This window comes from Leucoraja erinacea, chromosome 18, assembly GCF_028641065.1.
Source record: "Leucoraja erinacea ecotype New England chromosome 18, Leri_hhj_1, whole genome shotgun sequence".
Lineage (NCBI taxonomy): Eukaryota > Metazoa > Chordata > Chondrichthyes > Rajiformes > Rajidae > Leucoraja > Leucoraja erinaceus.
The window spans coordinates 37,111,840-37,135,969 of NC_073394.1; the positions used below are offsets into that span (position 1 = coordinate 37,111,840).

The 24,130-nt window shown below is 46.5% G+C and overlaps 1 protein-coding gene across 1 annotated transcript in view; it reads left to right on the forward strand.

Moving 5' to 3' along the window:
- madd (MAP-kinase activating death domain) overlaps positions 1 to 24,130 on the forward strand; it is a 196,347-nt gene that overhangs the window by 90,319 nt on the left and 81,898 nt on the right. The window contains exons 10-14 of the mRNA XM_055649954.1: positions 2,558 to 2,623; positions 5,918 to 6,185; positions 9,274 to 9,467; positions 11,012 to 11,274; positions 23,860 to 23,999. Of these exons, the coding sequence (XP_055505929.1) occupies positions 2,558 to 2,623; positions 5,918 to 6,185; positions 9,274 to 9,467; positions 11,012 to 11,274; positions 23,860 to 23,999 (931 nt within the window). The remainder of the gene's footprint in view (positions 1 to 2,557; positions 2,624 to 5,917; positions 6,186 to 9,273; positions 9,468 to 11,011; positions 11,275 to 23,859; positions 24,000 to 24,130) is intronic.

Sequence of the window (24,130 nt, forward strand, 5' to 3'; positions counted from 1 at the left end):
AGGCCATTCGGAGGCCCGTCAAGTTCATCACCAATCAGTTGCCCCGTGTCCTCGCCTTATCGCCCATAGTCCCCGTGACTCTGCTATTTTAAGAGAACCCTACTCTAGGTCGCTCTCATTGAAAGCATCCAGAGAACCCTGCCCACCACTGCCCTCTGAGGCATAGAAATGTCACAGACTCACCACTTTCTGTGGAAAAAAAAACTGGTTTCCTAGGTCTCGCTGTTCTAAATGGCTATTTATTAAACTGTGGCCCCTGGTGGTGTTGCGCTGTGACTCCCCCCTACATCCGGGAACAGGTTTCCTAACAGGGGCTCCATAACAGTGTGGGCCACAACCCGTAAACACGCCTATATGGTTCAATGAGATCCCTCTCTATCAAGCCTTTGAAACTCCCAGAGTGGTACAAGCGTCAGCTGCTACCGTTCTCTCAGCATGACGCAATCCAGGAATAACCTTGTAAACCGTACGCTGCACTCCTCACATAGAAAAGAATGTCCTTCCTCAAAATAGGGGACCCAAAAACTGCACACAATACTCAGGTGGGGTCCTACTAAGGCTCTGGTACACAAACTGCAGAAGATTCCAGTCTTGTGCCTCATATATTCGATTCCATCTTGTTATACGGCTAACACTGCCCGTCAACGCACCTGCAGGTGGGGGGCTGGGGGCGCTTTCATAGACGTGATTGTACAAGTTGGACCGAGGGCCCCGAGATACGGTTGTTACTGTCCCCTTTCCCAAATTGACGTACACTTTAGTATAGTTACTCTGCCTTCCGGTTTTTGCTACACAAAATGGGGATAAGCCATCACATTTATCCGCATAGTAACTTCATCTGCCATGCATCTGCCCAACGTACCACAAACCGTCCAAGTCAAACTGTCATATTCAAATAGCACAACTGCCTACACAGTTCACACTGCCACACAGCTTTGTGTCACTGCATCTGCCAATTTGCTACTACGTTACTTTGCACATCCCGTCATCCAATCATTTGACAGTATATTGTAAAGGTAGCTGCGTGTCCCCAGCACCGACAGAGCCTCTAGCCAGGTAAGGCCCCCACTAGGTCAAGAGACCGTGTCCATTCTGAAAGAAGGAACCTGTTTAATCCCTAACCTTTGTTTCCTGTCTGCAAACCGACACTTCTCTATCTATGTCAGGCCACTCTACCCCCAAATAACCATGTGGCCCGGTGAATGTTGCCCCCACTAATCTCCTATGTGGGACGTTATCAAGATGCTTCTGAAAAGTCTAGGTACACTACATCCCATGGCTCTCCGCATGTCAATTTATCCTAATTACCGTCTTCAAAAATTCCCCCAAAACGGGTGTAGTGCAAGCTATGATTTTGCCCCTTCGAAATCCTGCTGAGCTGTATCGATCCGATCCTGTTACTGCTATCCAAAGTTTCGGGGTCGGCTATCCCTCCATCTTTTTAAGTTGACTCCAGCTATGGCAGTACACCGCCGCTGATGTCAAGCTAAACTATGTCTACTAATTCCCTGTTGTCCTCTCTCCCGCATTTTCTTAAAAAGTGGTAACCATTAGCTTATCCTACCAATCCATAGGGAAATGATCCTGAGTGCTATAGAAAAATGGAAAAATTATCCACCATGTATCCACAATTTCTAGAGCCACTTCCTTAAGTACCCTGGGATGCAGACTATCAGACCCTGGGATTTATCCAGCCTTCAGTCCCATCAGCTCTATCCAAACAACATTCCTGCCTCCTAAGTTGGATTTTTCTTCAGTTTCCCTCGAGTCACCCAGATCCCTCTGGCCAACTACTGATATCAAGAAGATGTTTGTGTCCATCCTTAGTCACAATCTCGTCGACATGTTGGAATTCGGTTATATGTCTTGATATAAATTGCAAGGGCCATAAGTCGAAGGATTGCAACTACATGAATTCCATAGTTATGGATGTGAGTCGTTTGTCTCAAGACAAGGTAGGAGGGGCAGCATTGTCGGGGGGCAATACCTCCTTAAACGTATGGAAATGTGAATATTGCGTAATTTTTTTGGGGGGGCTGGGGTTTAGCAATTTGTCAGTTAAGTGGCCAAGTGGCGAGGAAAGCCAACTGTTTGTGATTCTAACGTTTCTGTGCAAGGGGTTAACTAGGTTTGTGCATTGATGTTTTTCTTAACCAGGTGTAGATTTGACGACCAGGCTATCACTTGGAGACAAGCCTAAATGGTATGCCTATCAGCTCTTTCAAACCCATCTATTATCGGTTCTATGACACAGTAACTCACAATCTCAGACGAGGCCCTCAAACATGTGCCCCATCGGAGAAAAGCTACTGGCAAAGAGCTTGAGCCAACTGAGGCCAGTTAGGTTTGCAGTAAGAATACGAGAAGTATTTCAAACATTCTTGGGAAACCCTACTCCTCCAGTGTAGAATACTGCCTGGGAGAGGCCCTATTGTGTCTGATTAGATCTCTGAAAAACGTCCCGTTGTTGTTGCGAGATAATACCTATGGTCCTACCACAACATCTCTAAAACATTCCTTCATGCGCTTTGATATCCGATCTTTATGTTTGATTCAGATTCCTGGACCACTCGGAGATGATCTTTCATTCTTGATTGAAATCCGTCAGTGTGGTTGCACCCTGGTAATGTGTATTTTATATTGTTTTACTTCTTTTTCACTCCGCCTTTGGTCTACTTTTGATTTAGCTGAAAGCTAAAGTAAACATAAGTTTTCAGTCTTGTTTTAAAAGTGGTCAAAGTTGAGGCAAGTCTTAAATCTTCAGGAAGTTTATTCCAGCTATTTGTTGCATAGTAACTAAATTCTGCGTTCCCATGTTTTGTATTTACTCTGGGAATCACTAACAGATTGGTCTCAGAAGATCTAAGTGGGGCTCTATTCCTTTGGAGCGCAGGAGGATAAGGGTGATCTTATAGAGGTGTATAATATCATGAAAGGAATAGATAGGGTAGATTCACAGAATCTTTTGCCCAGTGTAGGTGAATCGAGGACCAGAGGACATGGGTTTAAGGTGAAGGGGAAAAGATTTAATTGGAATCTGAGGGGTAACCTTTTCACACAAAGGGTGCTGGATGTATGAAACAAGCTGCCAGAGGAGGTAGACACAAAATGCTCAATGGGACAGGCAGCATCTCTGGTTAGAAGGAATGGGTGACTTTTTGGTTCGAGACCCTTCTTCAGACTGCCAGAGGAGGTAGTTGAGGCAGAGACTATCCCAACATTTAAGAAGCAGTTGGACAGGTACATAGATAGGACAGGTTTTGAGGGATATGGACCAAATGCTGGCAGGTTGGACCAGTGTAGCTGGGGCATGTTGGCCGGTGTGAGCAATTTGGACCAAAGTGACTCAGCACAATTCGCCAGCCCTTGTTAGCAGAGACTCTTTGTGCAGGTGTTACCCGAAGCCCAAAGGTTGCCAGAGTGAGGCGACATGCAAACTGGAGGATCAGTACCTTCGTATTCTGGAATCGGAAGTCGGCCGAATGACTGGTGTACTTTCTGATTCTTTCCCTACGAGGGAAGAAATTCCTCCATCTGCATTAAATAAGCGAGTTTGGTATTCCGATAAATGCAAGGAATCATGGGATTTGTCAAAGGTCATTCGGGGAAACAAAAAAGCAAACGCAGCGCTGTGTAAACTGTGTTTAATAGTTAACTATTCTACCAAGGAATTAATCGAGAATTCTGTCAACTCAATAGCTTCCTTTCTTGTTCTGCTGTTCACACACTACTTACACAGTTCTAGTTCAGTTAATTAATCTGCAATTATGAGATATTCAAAAAGTTAAATAATTTATTATTTTCATTTAATCCTTAATGTGTTTACTACTGGAATAAGAAAATATTACTTGTGTTTGAAACATTTTCTTATCTTTCTTCATAATTTATGTGTAAAAATATATTTAATCTGAGGCAGGCAGCGACTGTATCAGTGTGATGTGGGCTGATGCTTTACCTACAGGCGTTGTGAATATACCGTTAAGGTAAAAATTCATTTCCGAGGAATTGGCCCTGTGAAGGAGCCGCCAATCTGATATAAGACATTTAACTGCAAAATGCCTGCCCTTTAGTATTGGATAGATTTTAGTGGAGGGTCTGTGCTGTTCCAAGTTTGCGGTGGTTGCGGTGCGTTTCCCCCAGCCATCTCACCCAGTGCACGTTGACCAGCACAATTCGCCAGCCCTTGTTAGCAGAGACTCTTTGTGCAGGTGTTACCCGAAGCCCAAAGATTTTGTGGAGGTTCTGCGTTAGGATCGGGCACGCTGCGAGCTTGCGAGAGGACTGTCAGATCAGATCAGCCCAGGTTGCCGAGTGGCCGAATGGCGGATTTTAATGGGTCGTTATTAAACTGTTCCGTCTGTGCGGCATCGCCAGCTCTCTCTCCCAGATCTCCCAACTGTCAACAAAGTCTGACTCAGAAAATGCTTCCACTCATATTATGGGTTGGCTCTGCGTTTGTCCATTCGCTGGGGCAAGCGCGCCTCCTTCAAAGAGAGCGAGAACAGGTCCCGTCCGCTGCAGAGCTGCGACCCACTCCTGAGTAAAGCCTCTAGTTTAGTTGCAAGTCAAATGGCTGCAAATTAGTCAAATGGCTGAAAATTCTCATAATTGGTTGACCACACAACTTGTAATTCGTGTAAATCAATATGGAATCGGAATGGCTGTGACTCAAGCTAATGTCAGGGATTTGATAATTGACAGGTTTGTTCCAGGCATTCTTGCGTTTTCAAGGCTGGTGCTGTATTGAGTCACTAATTTAAATGTGGATTTATGTAGCCTGCAGCATGCTGTGGCCTACTGCTGACATATTGGACGGATATATTTGTTTATAAATCTCATTGAAATGAACACGCAGGTCCGTACACACGCAGCAGCTCAGCTGGCGAGAATGTTTTTCCCGAGTGACCTGGGCATGCGCAGTTGAAATACCGAACTCGCTTATTGGGATTCATTTTGAAATTATGCCTCCTGGTTTTAGAAATACTTGATAGGGAGTATCTGGGTGAGATGGCTGGGGGAAACGCACCGCAACCACCGCAAACTTGGAACAGCACAGACCCTCCACTAAAATCTATCCAATACTAAAGGGCAGACAAGAAGGGTTTCGGCCCAAAACGTTGCCCATCTCCTTCGCTCCATAGATGCTGCTGCACCCGCTGAGTTTCTCCAGCATTTTTGTGTACCTCCAAAAATGACCTAGTTATCTTGATGTTGATTATCATTTTCTGTTGATACATGAATGATGTGGAATGTTTCTGAGATTGATTAATTTATATACTAAGTATTACCCATGAAAGCAGTTTGAATATGGAGTCGTAGTTATCCAGCACAGAAACAAGCCCTTCAGCCTACCATGTTCATACTGACCATCAAATTACTATTTATACTAAGTGCATTTGGTCTGTAACTTTCTATGCCTTGGCTATTCAAGTATCATCTAGATACTTGTGTTGTGAGAATCTCTGCCTTGGTCATCCTTCAATCAATACATTCCAAATTACCACTGTGTGAGAAAGTTCTTCCGGAGATCACCTCTGAGCTACTTTTTCTTACTAAAACCCATGTGTTCTAGGTTTAGACACTGCTGCTGTGAGGGAATATTGTTCAGGACCCCCCCTGTTGGCCTCCAAGATCAACCCAGCCTACTCAGTTTGTAGCTGAACCCCCTTCATAACTGAACCACCCAGTCCAGGAAACATCCTGGTGAATATCCCCTGCAACCCCTCCAGTGCAATCATGTTATTCCTATAGTGTGATGGCCAGAACTATACACATTCTATAAACCAATGTTCTATAAAGTAGTACTGTAATTGCTCAGCTCTTATATGTCCTACCTAACAATGTAACTGCATGCTTTCTTCACTGCTGAATCGACCTATGCTTTTGAAATGCTATAAATAAGTGAACTACTCCTGAGGGAGAATCAGTGATAAAATTGTTGTTAGTTCCATCAGTTCAAAGTTACTGCATGACCCAGACATACAATTGTATTTGTGAACTGATTTGCTTGACAGTTGGATGTGCTGCTTGCACATATCTTCTCCTCATATGTGATTCTGAAAATCCTCTTCTTCATTACAGTGGGAGTGACAGTGTGGATTATGATGACTCCAGCTCTTCCTACTCCTCCCTGGGTGACTTCGTCAGTGAGATGATGAAGTGTGACATCAAAGGCGACACACCCAGTGAGTAGCCGAAGAGGTCATTAAATCCTTTGAACAGTACCCCCAGAGCAAGAGACCCCTCTGCATTCTGCTGTATTGGAATGGTGACTAAGCCGGATGCAGTGCCAGCAGTTTATGAGATTACAGGATCACAAAGGGATTTGATTAAACTTTGCTCTATTTTTTATTGTGGATATGTACTCACGAATCAACAAAGATGGCAGTGAGATGAAGGAGATTCTAGATATGAAAATACTTTGCATGGAAGTTTTGGCACTGGTGCCATTGTGGTTGAGAGATAACTAAATGTGTTCTGAGAGTTTTTTTAGGAATGCAGGCAGGACGTTTTGGAAGGTAACAGAACGCTGTGGCGCAGCTGGTGGAGCTGCTACCTGATTGCCAGAGATCCGGGTTCAATCTTTACCTTGGGTGCTGTCTGTGAAACGTTCTTCCTATGACCATGTGGACTTCCTCTCTTTGGTCTAGTTTCCTCCAGAATTCACATGTCCAGGGAGAGCTGGCTAACTGGATATACAATTGACTTCATGGTAGGAGAGTGGTGGTGGAAGATTGATTTTCGGAATGGAAGCCTGTGACTACTGGTGTTTCCTTAGGGATGGGTACTGTGGGTTCTGGGCACATTGCTGTTTGTCGTTTATATCAATAAGTTTGATGAAAATGTGTCATGAGTGATTAGTAAGTTTGCAGGTAACAATGTCATAATATTGTTGCGTCAACATTGAAGATGGTTATCAAGAATTACAGCTGCATCTTGATCAACTGGGCAAGTGGGCGAGGAATGGCAAATGGAATTTAATTCAGATAAGTGTTATGTTGCATTTTGGGAGATCAAACCAGGGCAGGGCCTTAAGTGAATGGTAGGGCCATGGGAGTTGTTGTATAGTATAGGAATTTAGGAGTAGAGGTACATAGTTCCCTGAAAGTGGTGTCACAGGAGTTTGGCACATTGGGTTTCACCAGTCAGGGAATTAGATATAGAAGTTGGGACATTGTTACAGTTGTACAAAATGTTGGTGAGGCCGCACCTGGATATTATGTTTAGTTTTGGTTGGATGCCTTTAAGCTGGAAAGTGCCGAGCAAATTTACGAGGATGTTTCCAAAAGTTGAAGGCCTGAGCTATTGGGAGAGGTTGGATAGGCTGGGACTTTAATCCTTGGAGTGCAGGAGCCTGAGGGCTGACATATAGAGGTGTATAAAGTCCTGTAGGAAATAATTACGGTGAGTGTTTTGCCCAGAGTACAGGAATTATGAACTAGTAAGCATAGTTTTAAGGTGAGAAGAGATAGATGTAATAGGAATGTGAGGTTTAAGAAAGAACTGCAGATGCTGGAAAAATCAAAGATAGACAAAAATGCTGGAGAAACTCAGCGGATGAGGCAGACTGAAGAAAGGTCTTGACCTGAAACGTCGCCTATTCCTTCTCTCCATAGATGCTGCCTCACCCGCTGAGTTTCTCCAGCATTTTTTGTCTATCATAGGAATGTGAGGGGTAACTTTTTCACACACAGGTAGTGACTAGATGGAAGAGGCTGCCAGAGGAAGTGGTTGAGACAGGTACAATAATAACATTAAAAGGATATTTGGACGGGTACATGTATGGAAAATATTTAGAAGGATATCGGCCAAACGCAGGCAAAGAGAACTAATTTAGATGGGATATTTTGGTTGAAATGGGAAAGTTGGGCTGAAGGACCTGATTGCATGCTGTATGACTCTATGACAGTCACTTTGAGAAATGGGAGAAAACAAACAGAAGTGCAGACCAGGTAGCTGGACATGGTAGCTGCACATGGTCCATATGAATGATTTGGTTTGGGGAGTCAACGTGTTATATCCAAATTCATTGTCGATAGAAGTTTGGCGGTTTGGGCCATGAGGACGAAGCTGAATTGCTCAAAGAAATATAGGTTTAGGTTTATTATTGTCATGTGTACAGAGGTATCGTGAAAAGCTTTTGCTTGCTATCCAATCAAATCGGATAATACTAGGTAAAATACAATCAAACCAAACTCAAGTACAATAGTTAGAGCAAAGGGAAAATATACAGAGTGTAGAATATAGTATGGACAGGCGAAATGAACAGGTATGAAAATGAAGTGGAACGATGCGAATCCATCCATATTGGTCGTGAAAAATGGAGGGAGAGATTATAAGGTAGTGTTCAGGTAGATCTGGTATCTTTGTACATAAATCACTGAACAAACATGCAGGTGATGAAAAGTGATTAGAAAAAGCAAACGGTATGTTGGCCTTCGGTAGAAAAAGACACGTACTAGTCAAAAGAATAAAGAACTCTTACTGAAATTATGTGGGACCCTGGCATTGTTGATCTTACTACTATTCAGATCTTGTATCCGTCTGAAAGAGGGAGCGCAATAAGGGTTCACCGGATTAATTTGTGGGATTCATGTTTGTTCTCTTGAGAAGATGTTATGTAGACTGGGCCAATACACTTTTGAATCGAGAAGAATGAGAGATGATCTCATTGTGACATACAGTGGCAGGATAAATGCAGGGATTATGCTGCTCTTGCCTGAGGTGCCTGGATCCAATCTCAGAATAAGTAGTCCAGGTCAAAGAAGACATTTATTTTTTGGTGAGGAGTGAATCATTGGAATTTTCTCTGTCAATGTTCTGTTGTGGAACACAGTCACTGAATGTGTTCAAGACAATGACTGGCAGGACATTGGAAATTAGGGCAGTCACTGTCTAATGGTTAGTTCAGGAAAGATATGCGGAGGCTTAATATCAGCCGGTTATGGCAGAGAGGGCATGAGAGACTTTCTAGCTCGCTCCTTCTATTTCTTAATATCCTTAAGTTGGGTGAATTGAATTAAAAGAAGGAATGGTGAGGTGGGGCTCAGAGGGGAGGGCATAGTTGGGCAGGGGTGAGATCTGTAAATGATTTATCAACTTTTCATCCAGTCTCTCATACGTCTGATCCTACATTTAGTTTCTTGCAGCGAGTCTTCAATTGGGGGGCTGTGGCAAAGTAGGTTTCAATTATTTTGCGGAACTGTATTTGGTAGTGCATGGGGGGTTTTGACCATCTCTGTCTTTGTGTTGAGCATGGTCTTGTAATTCCAGATATTGATCCTCTGACCCATGCTGCCCTTGGTGATCCCAGTGAGATAGAGTTCCAGGGATTTCAGAAATTCCGGGAAGATGCAGACGACCAGGGGCTGGACAGTGAAAATTCTCTGGAGAACAATCAACCTCGTTCAAGCTCAAGCACAACAGCAAGCAGCAGCCCCAGCACAGTCATACAGGGAATTAATCATGTAAGTGTGATCCATTTCAGTATTCCATAAGAATGAAGCTTGGATTATGTTTGAATCTCTACAAGCTCTTCTGACCCTCAGAGTACCATTTTCATTGTTTTGCCATTGCTCTCCATTCCCACCAGTGACTGTCTGTTCTGAGTCTTAAAGACTCCACCTGCTTCCTTGCTGCCTCCTGTGGTGTCCTCTGGCTCTCTGAATATTCCTCTGTGCAGCACTTGGCTATATTTCTTCCATCTCAAAATACCTGTGCAAATGGAGACACGAGCGATGCGGAGGCTGGAATCTTGAGCAGAAACCAAACTGCTTGAGGAACTCAGCAGGTCAGGTAGCATCTGTGGAGGGAAATGGACAGATTACATTTTGTGACTGGAGTAAAGGAGAAATAGCTGGTAGAAAGAGATGAGAAGGGCAACAAGTTAATTGACAAATATGTCAAGTGTGAGAGAGAAGGGTGACGATAGTAACCAAGATTGGAAGTGATAAGTTGAGAAGACAAAAGGGTGCACGGTTGAATGAAATAAGCAAAGTTGGGAGTGAAATGTAGAACTACTTCTTTCGTGTCCATCTTCCGTTCAAGTTTCAAATGTTGACATCGCTGTCATCGTCCGTCCTGAAAAGGCCGCAAGCTTCCGGCGACAACCAGTGGGAGCCATCACTTGTTGCAATAGATGATGATGGTAGCAGAATTAGCTCGTGATACTTCCCAGTTTCCAGCCCCACCACATGGACGCTTCTGCTATGGGGCCAAAGTTGAACTAAAGGGAGGATTAGTGGCCAGAAGGGGGGTGGGGGGAAAATTGTGGAAAAATTGGGGACCTGGAGATTGGGAAAGGTAGAGAGTGAACCGTGGGGAAGGTGGATGAGGCAGGTGAAGCAGAAATAAAGGTCTTGGGGGGGGGGGGGGGGGGGGGGGGGCAGAGAGTGAACGGCATGTTGTTTTACTTGAAATTGGATAATTTAATGTCCAAACTGTCAGGTTGTAGGCTATCCAAGAGGAATACGAGGTGCTGCTCTTCCAATTTGTGTGCGATCTCACCCTTGCAGTGGAGAAGGCTGAGGGCAGACAGGGAAGGGGAACTGGAGTGCCTAGCAACTGGGAGCTCCTGCTAGCCATAATCGACAAAGTGGAAGTCCTCAGCATCCTCTGCTGCCATAGTTAGGCTAGATGCAAACTAGAAGAACGTCATCTCGTATGCTGCTTGGTTAGCCTTTAACCCAATGGCATTAAATGATCCAATTTCAGGTAAAATGCCCCCTCCCCTCTCTCATCTATCTGGCTCCCGCTCCCCTGTGCACATCTTTCTTGCCTTTCGTCGGTCACCATGTTATATCTCCCCCATCTGCTCATCACTCTGCAATTTACTGCAGCCATGTAAGTACAAAGTCCCGTTTGTGAATGCTTTGGGTCCTCTTCTCTACACTCTGGGCCTTATCCCTCACCACTTCTGATCCTGGCCTCACCCACACCTCTATCCTCCTCAGGCTGGAGTAGCCGTTCAGTGAGGGTAGGTGATTTACTGTCCTGTGTCTCTGCTCTGCAGGAGTCCATCGACTCTGTGGAGGCTGATGAAAAAACTCTGACATTCCACAATCACATCGCAGCCACCTCGATTCAGGCTTTTTCTAAAGCCAGCTTGGAGCAGCGGGAGAACGATGGTTTGTCTGAGGGTTTGGGCCATCAGAAGGACTATGACAACCCCTACTTTGAGCCTCAGTATGGCTTCCCTGCTGAGGAAGACGAGGGTGAAGATGATCAAGGGGAAAGCTACACCCCCAACTTCGTTCAACCCATCAATGGAAACCGGTGAGTGAATATGTTGTTTGCAGCGATTGTAATGAATTCTAAGAACAGTCTATTCTTCAGGCCATGGGATAGGGAAGGGCTGGATTGGGAAAGGGAAGACTTGAGAAATCTGCGACATTGCACTGCAGGGAAAGTGATAGAACGCTGATGAAGCTTCGTCTCTGGAGCTAAGGTTTTCCTTAAATGCAGTAGGAGATCGTGCAAGTAGATCGTGAGGCTATGTCAGGCAGAGGCAGTTGAGGCGGGGGCTATCCCAACATTTAAGAAACAGTTAGACAGGTACATGTATAGGACAGATTTAGATGGATATGGCCAAACAAGGGCAGGTGGGACTGCCAACGAGAATTAGAAGAGCAAATATGCGAGGAGATTGCAGGCAGCTGCAGGACCAATACGGTTGGCGTAGTAGGGGATTTTAACTTTCTCAATATTAACTGGGATTGTCATAGTGCAAAAGGTTTACACAGGGCAGGATTTTTGTCAAATCTATTCAGGAATGTTTCCTCTGGCATTATGTTGTGGGCCCCACACGGAGGGGGCAATGCTTGACCTAGTCTTGGGAAATTGGAAGGGGCAAGTGAATGAAATGTTTGTAGATGAGCTTTTTAGGACCAGCGATCACTGCTCTATTAGGTTTAAGATATGGATAGAGATAGGGCGGGCACACGAGTTAAAATTCAAAATATGGGGAAGGCCAACTTTAAATGTATTAGACATGAACTGTCTCAAGTTGATTGGAGCAGGTTGTTTGAAAGAAAAGCAATGTCAGGAAAGTGAGATGTTTTTAAAAATGTGCTGACAAGAATCCAGTACATGCAACCTCTTAGGGTGAAGGGCAAAACAGTTGAGCTTGGATGATTAGAAAAATTGAGGCTCTGGTCAAGAATTAGTAGCAATGTTACAAAATTTTGAGATTTAAAAAATCAAGTCTGTAATTTATTCCATCAGATAAAGCTTGAAAAGAAGTTTAATTTGGCACCTAATTCACTTTCATATCTCAAGTATTTAAAAAGTTATGGCCATTTTCATACTCGGAAATTAGCATCTTGTTCCCTATTGATTTTCTATGGACATAACAAAAAAGCTGTGATCGTGAACAGTCAAAAGCATATAACCTTCTTAAAAATTAAGAGAACTGAATGAAATTTTCAGTTATCATAGATTGAACCATTCTGAAACAAATATAAAATAATCTTACTCGGATGACCTGAAATTAAAGCATACAAGTAGTTAGTTGCCCACTTGTAGCTAATTTCAAACTTCAATTACTAGATCTAAACATCTATCCATTTCTTAATAAATGATTAACATTTTTAAATAGCCTAAGTGTCCAAATAATATTCACAAATAATTCACAATAAAACATGATTTTTAAATCTCATTTACATTCATTTATAGGCCAAATGGAAGGAATTTAGTGTTCAATTGCTGTGAATTAAAGTCCATTTTAAATCAGCTTTCTAGTGGGATCCTGTGAACGCGCTGGTTTAGAACGTTCACATTGCAGTAGATTTGTGCCCTCAAATGCCCAGAATAATACTGCGGGATATAATGGGCCCAAAATTAGCTACTTGCAATATTAAACTTTGTATAAAGTGATCTTAAGAAGCCCTTTTTAATGTAAAAATATACTGCTACCCTTCAGATTTCTGCTCTATAGACCCAGCTGGTTGAAGGCCGTTGGGGGTTTAGAGGTTAATTTTTAAACTACTATAGCACTTAAGAAAAACTCGTAAAACTAATAATAGCTCATGTGAGGGAACCTACCAGCGAATTTTCGTTAATAATTAACTAGGCTGAGCAAACTCGATTTGGACAGCCTAGAGAAAATCGCGTTTTAAACCCACCCCCCTCTAAACGGCACCAAAATCGAGCACACGGGCTGGGGCAGATTTTCAGCGACGCTTCAGGTACGCTTTGCAACATACCTAGAATAAGGAGGCATGAGACAGGTATAAGCAGCTGGGATCAAGTGCATCCCTGGAGGAATTTCAAGAACTGAACAATACGCGAAAAAAAAGAAATCTAGGAGGCAAAAAGGAGACGGGATGGCTCTGTCAGATAATATTAAGGATAACTAGACCAAGGGGGACCCGTTGGGTCCCGTCCCCTCAACGCACGGGGGAGGGCCTGCAATGTCACACACACCCTAATCACCCCCCACACACACAGTGGGGGGGGGTTGACGAGAGGGGGGAAAGGGATGACGGGCTTTTTGAAATCATTAGGTAAATGTCTACCGGAATATGTAAAAATTTCACCGTTACCGCGTCGGGTTTTCGAGGTGAGCAGTTAGATTTTACAAAAAAAGTTGTAATTGGTGAACAAATAATGAATCGAACATTCAGATGAGAGGATTTTTGAAATCATGAGGTAAATCTCAAATGGAATATGTAAACATGTCACCGTTACTGCGTCGGGTTTTCGAGCAGATATGTAAAGACACAGACACACAGACACACACACAAACACACACACATCCATCCAAGATCAGAGTTTTATAAGTTACTAGACTAAGTGAAACCCAGCATCACACGAGAGGACTGGTCCCCCAATGCAATATTCCACCTCTCCGCCAATTCCAATATTAGTGGCCAGTGGAGGAGGGGGGGGGTGCTTTCTGGAGTGTTGTGGGCTGAAGGGACTGGTTTCCAGAGGGCTAGTATTGGACATTTTGGGACAAATGGATTCTTGGGCTGGCGGCTCAGTCACTCAAGCCTCTTCTGCTGGCAGCTCAGTCACTCACAGCTGGTGGGATGGCAGTTGACTCACGGCTATTCCTTGAAATTCCATTTCAAGCGGGATGCAAGGCCACCAAATTCAAGTGCAGTTTCATACCATTTCCAGCAGGGTGCAAGGCCACTAAAGACAGCGAGTCGTGACCTCTCCCTCCTCCATCTTGCAGAGACTGAGCCAAGCCCACACTTCTGGGTTTTATAGTCCCTCACCCCTCCCACCAGAAGGGGCATGGCCTTCATGCTGTGATTGACAGGAAAGAGAATCTCAACATTTTTTAAACACTAGTAACTCTTTTAATTTTCATCGATGGGAAAAATCCTCGGCACCTGATGAACGGAGGGGGACTCTGAATAAGATGGCCAAAAATCACAGCCGTATGTGATAGCGTTTTTTCTAAAATCAATAGAAAGCGCAAACAGGAAGTGGTCAAGATTAGACTTTTAATTATGCAGAAGGCAAGGCAACTTTAATTAGGCCAGGCAACTTTAATTGGGCCAGGCAACTTTAATTGGGCCAGGCAACTTTAATTAGGCAAGGCAACTTTAATTAGGCCAGGCAACTTCAATTAGGCCAGGCAACTTTAATTAGGCCAGGCAACTTTAATTAGGCCAGGCAACTTTAATTAGGCCAGGCAACTTTAATTAGGCCAGGCAACTTTAATTAGGCCAGGCAACCTTAATTAGGCCAGGCAACTTTAATTATGCAAGGAAACTTTAATTAGGCCAGGCAACTTTAGCATTTCCAAACCAAAGGCAAGGCAACTTTAGCATTTCCAAACCAAAGGCAACGCAGCTTTAGCATTTCCAAACTATATTTTCAAACCACATTAAGGGCACTGACAGGTCAGTAAAACCACTCACAGTTTAGTAGACATGTGTTCAGTGTTATTCACAGCTCAGACTGAGAGATGTGACCCTCTCACTCCCCCATCTTGCAGAGACTGACTGAGGCACTCAACACTGCCGGGTTTTATAGTCCCTCCGGAAGGGGCGTGGACTTCAGGCGAGATAATCTCAACCATTTTTAAACACTAATAACTCTTTTATTTTTCATCGATGTGAAATATCCTCTTGTCCTGTGCAGCGGAGGGGGACTGAGTAAGATGGCCAAAAATCACAACCGTATGTGGCAGCGTTTTTTCTAAAATCAATATACAGGAAGTGGACAAGATCAGACTTTTAGTAATATAGATATGTATATGTATGTATATATCTGTGTATATATATATATATATATATATATATATATATATATATATATTCATATATATATATATAGATATTTATATATAATATATTGTAGTGCGTGGGTCTCAAAAGGAAGCACGAAGTCCAGTGTTTTGAGAGGCACCTTTAATTATGTTCCTCCCGGTTGTAGGGAAGATCAAACAAGAGAAAGATTGCACTCAAACCCCTGCCTTTAAACTCTCTGGCTAAGGGCCGCCTCCAGACTGAACCACTCCCATGCCGAGGGGTTCGACAGTATGATGGCACGACCCTTGGGAGCCACCACAGGACCCCCCCCCCCCCCCAGAACCAGGGGCACGAAACGCACCGGCGGGCACACGACCCGGCCGGCCCGCGTGCGGAAGTCAGCCGATCATGGGGCTGGCGGAGGCATAGTTGGAGGGACAGGTCGAGGGAATGGTCGAGGGACCGGCGGGAGGGCAGGTGGAGTGACAGGCGGAGGGAGCCGTGAAGGGGGGCACCCTCGAGGCCGAGGTTGGACAACCAGCACCGGCTGGTCAATGTCCAGGTGTGCCGGCTTCAAACGGTCAATCGACATTGCCTCCGGCCGTCTCCCCATGTCCAGGACTGCCCGTGTTCCAGCACCCAGAACGGGCCCTCATACGGCCTCTGGAGTGGCGTCCGGTGGGCATCGCGGCGCAGGAAGACGTATGGGCAGTCCCTGAGGCCTGATGGCACATGTGGGCGAAATGTCCCATGGCGGGATGTCGGGACGGGTGCGAGCCTGTCCACTCACTCGCGAAGGCGCTTTAAGATGGATGAGGGCGTTCCCTGCTGCCCCGGCGCCGACGGCACGAACTCGCCGGGCACCGTGAATGGCGACCTGTACACGAGCTCCGCCGATGATGAGGCCAAGTCCTCTTTGGGAGCAGTCCGGATGCCCAGCATGACCCACGGCAACTCGTCCATCCAGTCCGGGCCGGAGAGTCGTGCCTTCAGTGCTGCCTTTAGCTGCCGGTGGAACCTCTCCACCAGACCGTTAGCTTGCGGGTGGTAAGCCGTGTTGTGGTGTAGCCACACCCGCAGCAAGCGAGCCGTGGCTGACCACAGCTCGGAGGTGAACTGTGGCCCCCGGTCTGAGGAGATGTGCGCCGGCACCCCGAAGCGAGCAATCCAGTGCGCGGACAACGCACGAGCACACGTAGCCTTTGAAGTGTCGGCCAGCGGAATGGCCTCCGGCAACCGCGTGAAGCGGTCCACCATTGTAAAAAGGTGGGTGATGCCCCGGGACGGCGGGAGAGGCCCTACAATGTCTACATGGAGATGGTCGAATCGCCGGTGAGGTAGACCAAACTCCTGGAGAGGTGCACGGACATGACGCTAGATTTTTGCCGTCTGGCACGGAATGCAGGTGCGAGCCCAATGGCCAACCTGCTTACGCAGACCGTGCCACATGAAACGAGCGGCCACTAGTGCCGTTGTCGCCCGGATTGATGGGTGAGCCAGTCCGTGGATCACCTCGAACACCCACCGGCGCCAGGTGGCAGGGACGATGGGGCGCGGCTGACCAGAAGACACATCGCACAGGATTGTCACTCCCCCAGGACCGAGATGGACATCCTCAAGGCGGAGGCCGGAGATGGCAGTCCAGTAGGCGGGCACCTCATCGTCCGTGAGCTGTGCCTCTGCCAGAGCAGAATAGTCAATTCCGGGCGCCACCTCGAACACGGCGTTGATAGGGGGGCGGGCCAATGCGTCGGCCACCCGGTTTTCTTTCCCCTCGATGTAGCGGATAGATGTTGTATACTCCGAAATGTAGGCCAATTGCCGCTGCTGTCGTGCGGACAGGGGTCGGAAACCTTCGCCGGGACGAAAGTGAGCGGCTTGTGGTCCGTGTAGGCGGTGAACGGGCGGCCCTCCAGGAAGTAGCGAAAATGGCGCACTGCCAGGTACAGAGCCAGGAGCTCGCGATCGAACGCGCTGTATTTCGTCTGCGCACGGTTGAGGTGCCGGCTGAAGAAGGCCAGGGGCCGCCAACCTCTGCCCGTCAGTTGCTCCAGCACAGCACCAACCGCCGACTCCGATGCGTCCACCGTGAGAGCAGTCGGGGCATTTTCCCGCGGGTGCACCAGCATTATGGCCTGAGGAAGGGCCTCCTTCGCGCCGTCAAAAGCTGCCCTGCTTCGTGGGTCCATTCAACGTTCTTGTTCTGCCCACCCGCCAGAAGTTGATACAGAGGCCACATGATGTGGGCCGCGGATGGCACGAAACGATGGTAAAACGCCACCATGCCGACAAACTCCTGCAGGCCACGCACCGTGAGCTGTGTCGAGGGTGATGGCCAAACCATGCTCGCTGAACCGCTGACAGAGCTGCCGAAGGTGGGCGCAGTGCTGCTGCGAGCGGCTGGCCACCAGGATGTCGTCCAGGTACACAAACACAAAATCGAGGTCGCGACAAACCCCGTCAATTAGGCGTTGAAAGGCCTGCGCGCAGCGTTCTTGAGGCCGAACGACATCCGCGTGAACTTGTAAAGTCCGAATGGCGTGATGATCGCCATCTTGGGTACGTCATCCGGATGAACCGGGATTTGGTTAGAACCCCGTACCAGATCCACTTTTGAAAATATTGTGGCCCCAGCCAAATGGGTGGTGAAGTCCTGGATGTGGGGTACGGAGTATCGATCTGCTGTTGTTGCGGCGTTCAGCCGTCGGTAATCCCCGCAAGGTCGCCAGCCCCCGCTCGACTTAGGGACCATGTGGAGTGGGGACGCCCAAGGGCTGCACGAAGGGCGGACGATCCCCAAGGTCTCCATTGTGCTGAATTCCCGCCGTGCCAGACGCAGTTCATCCGGCGGCAGTCGGCGTGCTCGTGCATGGAGAGGTGGGCCGGTAGTCTGGATAAAATGTACCACTCCGTGGCTGGAGGTCGATGATTGAAACTGTGGGGTCAGAATGTCTGGGAACGCGGCCAAGATCCGTGCGAAGCGGGAGTCCACGGACGCCAGGGGCCGTCCCACCGGTTGATACAAACGCAAAGTGATCGGCTCCATCGTAGCGGCGTTGACCAAACGCTGACGCCTGACGTCCACCATGAGGGAATGTGCCCGGAGGAAATTGGCCCCGAGCAATGGCTGGGAGACGTCGGCAATGGTGAATCGCCACGAGAAATGGCAGGAGCTGAACACGATCAGAACCATGCGCACTCCATATGTGCGGATGGGGCTGCCATTCGCCACGGTGACGACGGGCCCCTGCTTACCGGAACGAATGTCGGCCAGCGAAAGGGGCGGGACACTGAGCTCAGCTCCAGTATCCACGAGGATGCGGGTCCCGGAGCGCCGATCCCAGGCGAAGAGGCGGTGAATTTGGCCGGCCGCCGCGGGGACTATTGGCAGCCGGCCCAAGCGTTTCCCGGGAACATGCACGGCTAGCGGCATTGTCGTGCTGCAGCACCCCAGCGCTGATGTAAATAGCACCAGCGCCTTATGTTGGTGTTACTTGGAGCTTTCCTGCTCCCGCTGGTGGTGCCTGCAGCTTGCTGGCGCTGGACTGCAGGTGCAGTACCCCTCACTGCCGCTGGGGGCGATCGTACGGGCCGTCGGGCTGGAGCTGTCACTCCTTCCACAGCTCCCCCGCCCCACCGGAGCAAATCGGGAGCTGCCGGGGTGATGTCATCAGGACGCGTCGGCCTCAGCGCGACCCCGTCTGTGCTGGCGGCCAGCGCGCTGACGTCATCAGGGCGCGCCATCCACAGCGCGTCGGCGCGCCTCCCGAGGGCCCTGAGGTCAGCAAAGGAGGCGTCTGTGAGCTGCAGACGAATGTAGGCCGGCAGCAGATGCAGGTATGTATATTCGAATAGCAGGCACGGCGTGTGCCCATCCAGTAGAGCCACCATCTCCTTTAGGAGGCTAGATGGCCGTCGGTCGCCTAGGCCCTCCAAATGCAGGATCCTAGCAGCACGCTCCATCCTGCTTTGGCCATAAATCTGGCGCAGGAGCTCCTTAAAGCCAAGATATTTATCAGTGTCCACGCTCTTCATCCTGCTGGTCGAGGGCCCCCCATAAAATAGCGGGTGGCATCGACAGGAGGGCCTCCGCCTTGGAAGGATCGGCGAGACGTTGGGCATTTATCAGTGTCCAGGACAGGGGGGCCGGTGTGAGGAGGTAGTTTCTCTTCTCTCCATCATGTGACGTCGGGGGTCTGTCAAAAGGAAGCACGAAGTCCAGTGTTTTGAGAGGCACCTGGATTATGTTCGAGGGACCAAACCCCCAAACCCCTGCTTTAGGTAAGGGCCGCCTCCGGAGTGCTGAGGGGTTCGACAGTATGCACCCTTGGGAGCCGCCACAATATCATATATATAATATGTATAATAGAAACATAGAAAATAGGTGCAGGAGTAGGCCATTCGGCCCTTCGAGCCTGCACCGCCATTCAATATGATCATGGCTGATCATCCAACTCGGTATCCCATCCCTGCCTTCTCTCCATACCACCTGATCCCTTTAGCCACAAGGGCCACACCTAACTCCCTCTTAAATATAGCCAATGAACTGGCCTCAACTACCTTCTGTGGCAGAGAATTCCACAGATTCACCACTCACTGTGTAAAAAATGATTTCCTCATCTTGGTCCTAAAAGACTTCCTTCTTATCCTTAAACTGTGACCCCCTAGTTCTGGACTTCCCCAACATCGGGAATAATCTTCGTGCATCTAGCCTGTCCAACCCCTTAAGAATTTTGTAAATTTCTATAAGATCCCCCTCAATCTTCTGAATTCCAGCGTGTACAAGCCGAGTCTATCCAGTCTTTCTTCATATGAAAGTCCTGCCATCCCAGGAATCAGTCTAGTGAACCTTCTCTGTACTCCCTCCATGGCAAGAATGTCTTTCCTCAGATTAGGAGACCAAAACTGTACGCAATACTCCATGTGTGGTCTCACCAAGACCCTGTACAACTGCAGTAGAACCTCCCCGCTCTTATACTCAAATCCTTTTGCTATGAATGCTAACATACCATTTGCTTTCTTCACTGCCTGCTGCACCTGCATGCCTACTTTCAAAGGTACACAAAAATGCTGGAGAAACTCAGCGGGTGCAGCAGCATCTATGGAGCGAAGGAAATAGGCGACGTTTCGGGCCGAAACCCTTCTTCAGACTGATGGTGGGGTGGGGGGGAGAAGGAAGGAAAAAGGGAAGAGGAGGAGCCCGAGGGCAGGGGGATGGGAGGAGACAGCTCGAGGGTTAAGGAAGGGGAGGAGACAGCAAGGGCTAGCAAAACTGGGAGGAGGTTGTGAAACTGTCTCCGGAGAGAGGAGGAGAACTTCTTCAAAGTAGGCATACCTTGAGGAGATATCGCAGTGGAGTAGACAAAGTGTTCAAGAAGGAACTGCAAATGCTGGAAGATCGAAGGTATACAAAAATGCTGGAGAAACTCAGCGGGTGCAGTAGCATCTGCAGAGCGAAGGAAATAGGCGACGTTTCGGGCCGAAACCCTGAAGAAGGTCTGAAGAAGGGTTTCGGCCCGAAACGTCGCCTATTTCCTTCACTACATAGATGCTGCTGCACCCGCTGAGTTTCTCCAGCATTTTTGTGTACGTTCGATCTTCCAGCATCTGCAGTTCCTTCTTGCCTACTTTCAATGACTGGTGTACCATGACACCCAGGTCTCGTTGCATCTGCCCTTTTCCTAATCGGCCACCATTCAGATAATAGCCTACTTTCCTGTTTTTGCCACCAAAGTGGATAACCTCACATTTATCCACATTATACTGCATCTGCCATGCATTTGCCCACTCACTCAACCTATCCAAGTTACCTTGCAGCCTCCTAGCATCCCCCTCACAGCTAACACTGCCCCCCAGCTTCGTGTCATCCGCAAACTTGGAGATGGTGCATTCAATTCCCTCATCCAGATCATTAATATATATTGTAAATAGCTGGGGTCCCAGCACTGAGCCTTGAGGTACCTCACTAGTCACTGCCTGCCATTCTGAAAAGGACCCGTTTACTCCTACTCTTTGCTTCCTGTTGCCAGCCAGTTCTCTATCCACATCAATACTGAACCCCCAATACCATGTGCTTTAAGTTTGCATACTAATCTTTTATGTGGGACCTTGTCGAAAGCCTTCTGAAAGTCCAGATATAACACATCCACTGGTTCTCCCTTATCCACTCTACTAGTTACATCCTCGAAAAATTCTATAAGATTCGTCAGACATGATTTACCTTTCATAAATCCATGCTGACTTTGTCCAATGAAGTCATATTCATAGTCATATTCGTAGTCATAGTCATAGTCATATTATAATATGTATAATATATATATAATATGTATAATATATATATATATATATATATATATATATATATATATAGATTATCAATGGACAAATATCCTATAAATGGAGGCTATGAGAAAATGTGAAATTGCCCAACATTATATCCCTGTAGCTTGCTACTTTTTTTGCCTAAATTTGTGTTGTCAGCTAATTTAGCAATTGTACCTTTGGTAGCTTTATCATCGTCATTTATATAAATTTTGGAAGGTTGAGACTCCAGCACTGATCCTTGTAGCAGATAATTTGTTCCGTCTTGGCAACCAGAGAGAGCCTTGCCTCTATTTTCTGTTATACTTGCATGGCTAAGCTGTTTGTTGAGACCTACTTTTATGTCCTGTGGTTATTTTTGGCGTGGAACATCTGGCTATCCAAGTTCAACACATCCACTGGTTTGCCTCTCCAAGAAATTCTAATTTCCACGTCACTTCCAAGAGCTGGTAAATTGGTTAAGCATGATCTCTTGTTCACAAGACCATGTTGACTCTGCCTAATTTCTTTGAAAATTTCTCAGTACTCCACTATAGAATATATTTAATAATAATTTTGAAGTTTTTGCTTTGGTACGTTGAACTAACTGGCCGAGAGTTTCCTGATTTGTTTCTCCCTTGCCTTTTGAATAAAGGAGCTACATTAACTACTTTCCATTTTAATAAAACCCTTTCACAAATCCAGTTTTGAAATATTAAATCCAATGCATCAACTATCATATTGGACTGTGGGGTCATGGAATGGATATAGTTCTGCATTCCTCGGCAGATTGCTTCTGTCTTCGGTATTGCAGCTGTCTTTGAGGGCGGTCTAGCCCCTCTTCATCATGCAGGAGGCTATTCTTGAGGGAAAAAAAGGCTGTGCTTTGGTTTGAAATGGCCAACACTGGCACGTTCAACGTTTATGGTAGCTAATTTAAAGGGGCTCCTTTCTAATGAACTCTCCAGCAAATTTTCAGATAAGAAGCACAGATGCCGGGCTTGTTCCTGTATTTTATGCCCGATTTCTTGTGTAGGTTGCAGATTGTGTGGTTATTGCACTTGCATGAATCATTTACAAAGGGAAAGCATGAATTATACACGGCACAGCAAAATTAGGCTCACCGATTTTGGTGTATGCAATTACTTGGAACTGTGATCACGCGCTTCACAAAATGCTGGAGCAACTCAGCAGGACATCTGGAGAGAAGGAATGGGCAACGATTCAGGACACCTATTCCGTCTCTCCAAAGATGCTGCCTGTCCTGCTGAGTTACTCCAGCATTTTGTGTTTTCCGTACGATTTAAACCAGCATCTGCAGTTCTTTCCTACATCATTTGCTTCACCATCCATAAAGTTCATTTTAAGCTGCCAATTGCATCACAATAAAAACATTTTGTACACTGCGTTTTGTGCACTGCAAGAAAAACAACGATTAATGCTGTAGAGCTCAGATCCTATGACAGTATAGTTGAGATAAGGTGTTATGTTTACAGGTAAGATTAGGTTAGCACATTGAGAGCTGATGCAATTAAATTAGGGAGTAGTTTGATGCTTGTTTACTCTCCATGATGCTGGACAGGCCACCTTTCTCAGCCTGTAAACTTACAGCATACAGTGCAACATTGAACACTCAAGGGAGTAGAACAAAAGTGTTTACTTCAACAATTTGGTGACATCATCTGGCATCGCTCTTTGAAGAGCAGCATCTGTTTCATCTCAAAATGGTGAGAGTCAGGGGGGTGAACATAGCAGAGATTTGGAGTAATACGGCGATTTGGGAATACAATACACATCAATAAAGCCAGTGCTGTCTGTTAATATGGCCATGAAAAGCAGCTTAAGGATTGGGGTTCCTTTCCAGAGCAATAGTATTGAAAGCCAGTGAAAATGTGTTCAAATTGCTTTGTCAAATTGTCAAAGTACCTTGGCTAGGATATTGTGTGTATTGTTCTGATCACCAGGATATAGACCGGCAAATGTGCAAAGTAGATTCACAATTACAGTTATGTTCTTGTACGCAGGGTGGTATGGTGGCACACCATGTAGAACTCTGCCTCGGGTGCAGAAGTTCTAGTTCGATCCCAACCTTGGGTGCTGTCTGTGAGGGGTTTACACATTTTCCCTGTGACCGTGGGCTTCCCAGGCTGCCAATTTCTCCACACTCAAAACATGTGAGAAGATGGTGGGTTTGCATTGGTGGGTGTTAGGAGAATCGGAGTAAGAATGATTGATTTACAGGAACATATAGGTGGGAATAGAATTGATTGCAATCCTTTGATATACACTAGTTGGGCCTCTTGCATCACAAGGAAATAGAAACCAAGTCTTATCTCAGCTATTCATATTCCAGGTCCATGAAGCCGCTTCGTCCCAACAGTTTGAGACTTCCAAGTGATTCTGAAGTGGAATCTGATTCTCGAGCAAGTTCCCCAAACTCCACCATTTCCAACAACAGCAGCGAGGGCTTTGGAGGATTTATGTCATTTGCCAGTAAGTGTATTGTTATTTAGCCAACGGTTTGGTATGTTGAGAAGAGTTGGCTTTAGTATGCTCCATTTTATTTGCTTACGTATTTTTGTCAATCTAGCTTACCTTACCCAGCCTGTTTGAATATTAAAATT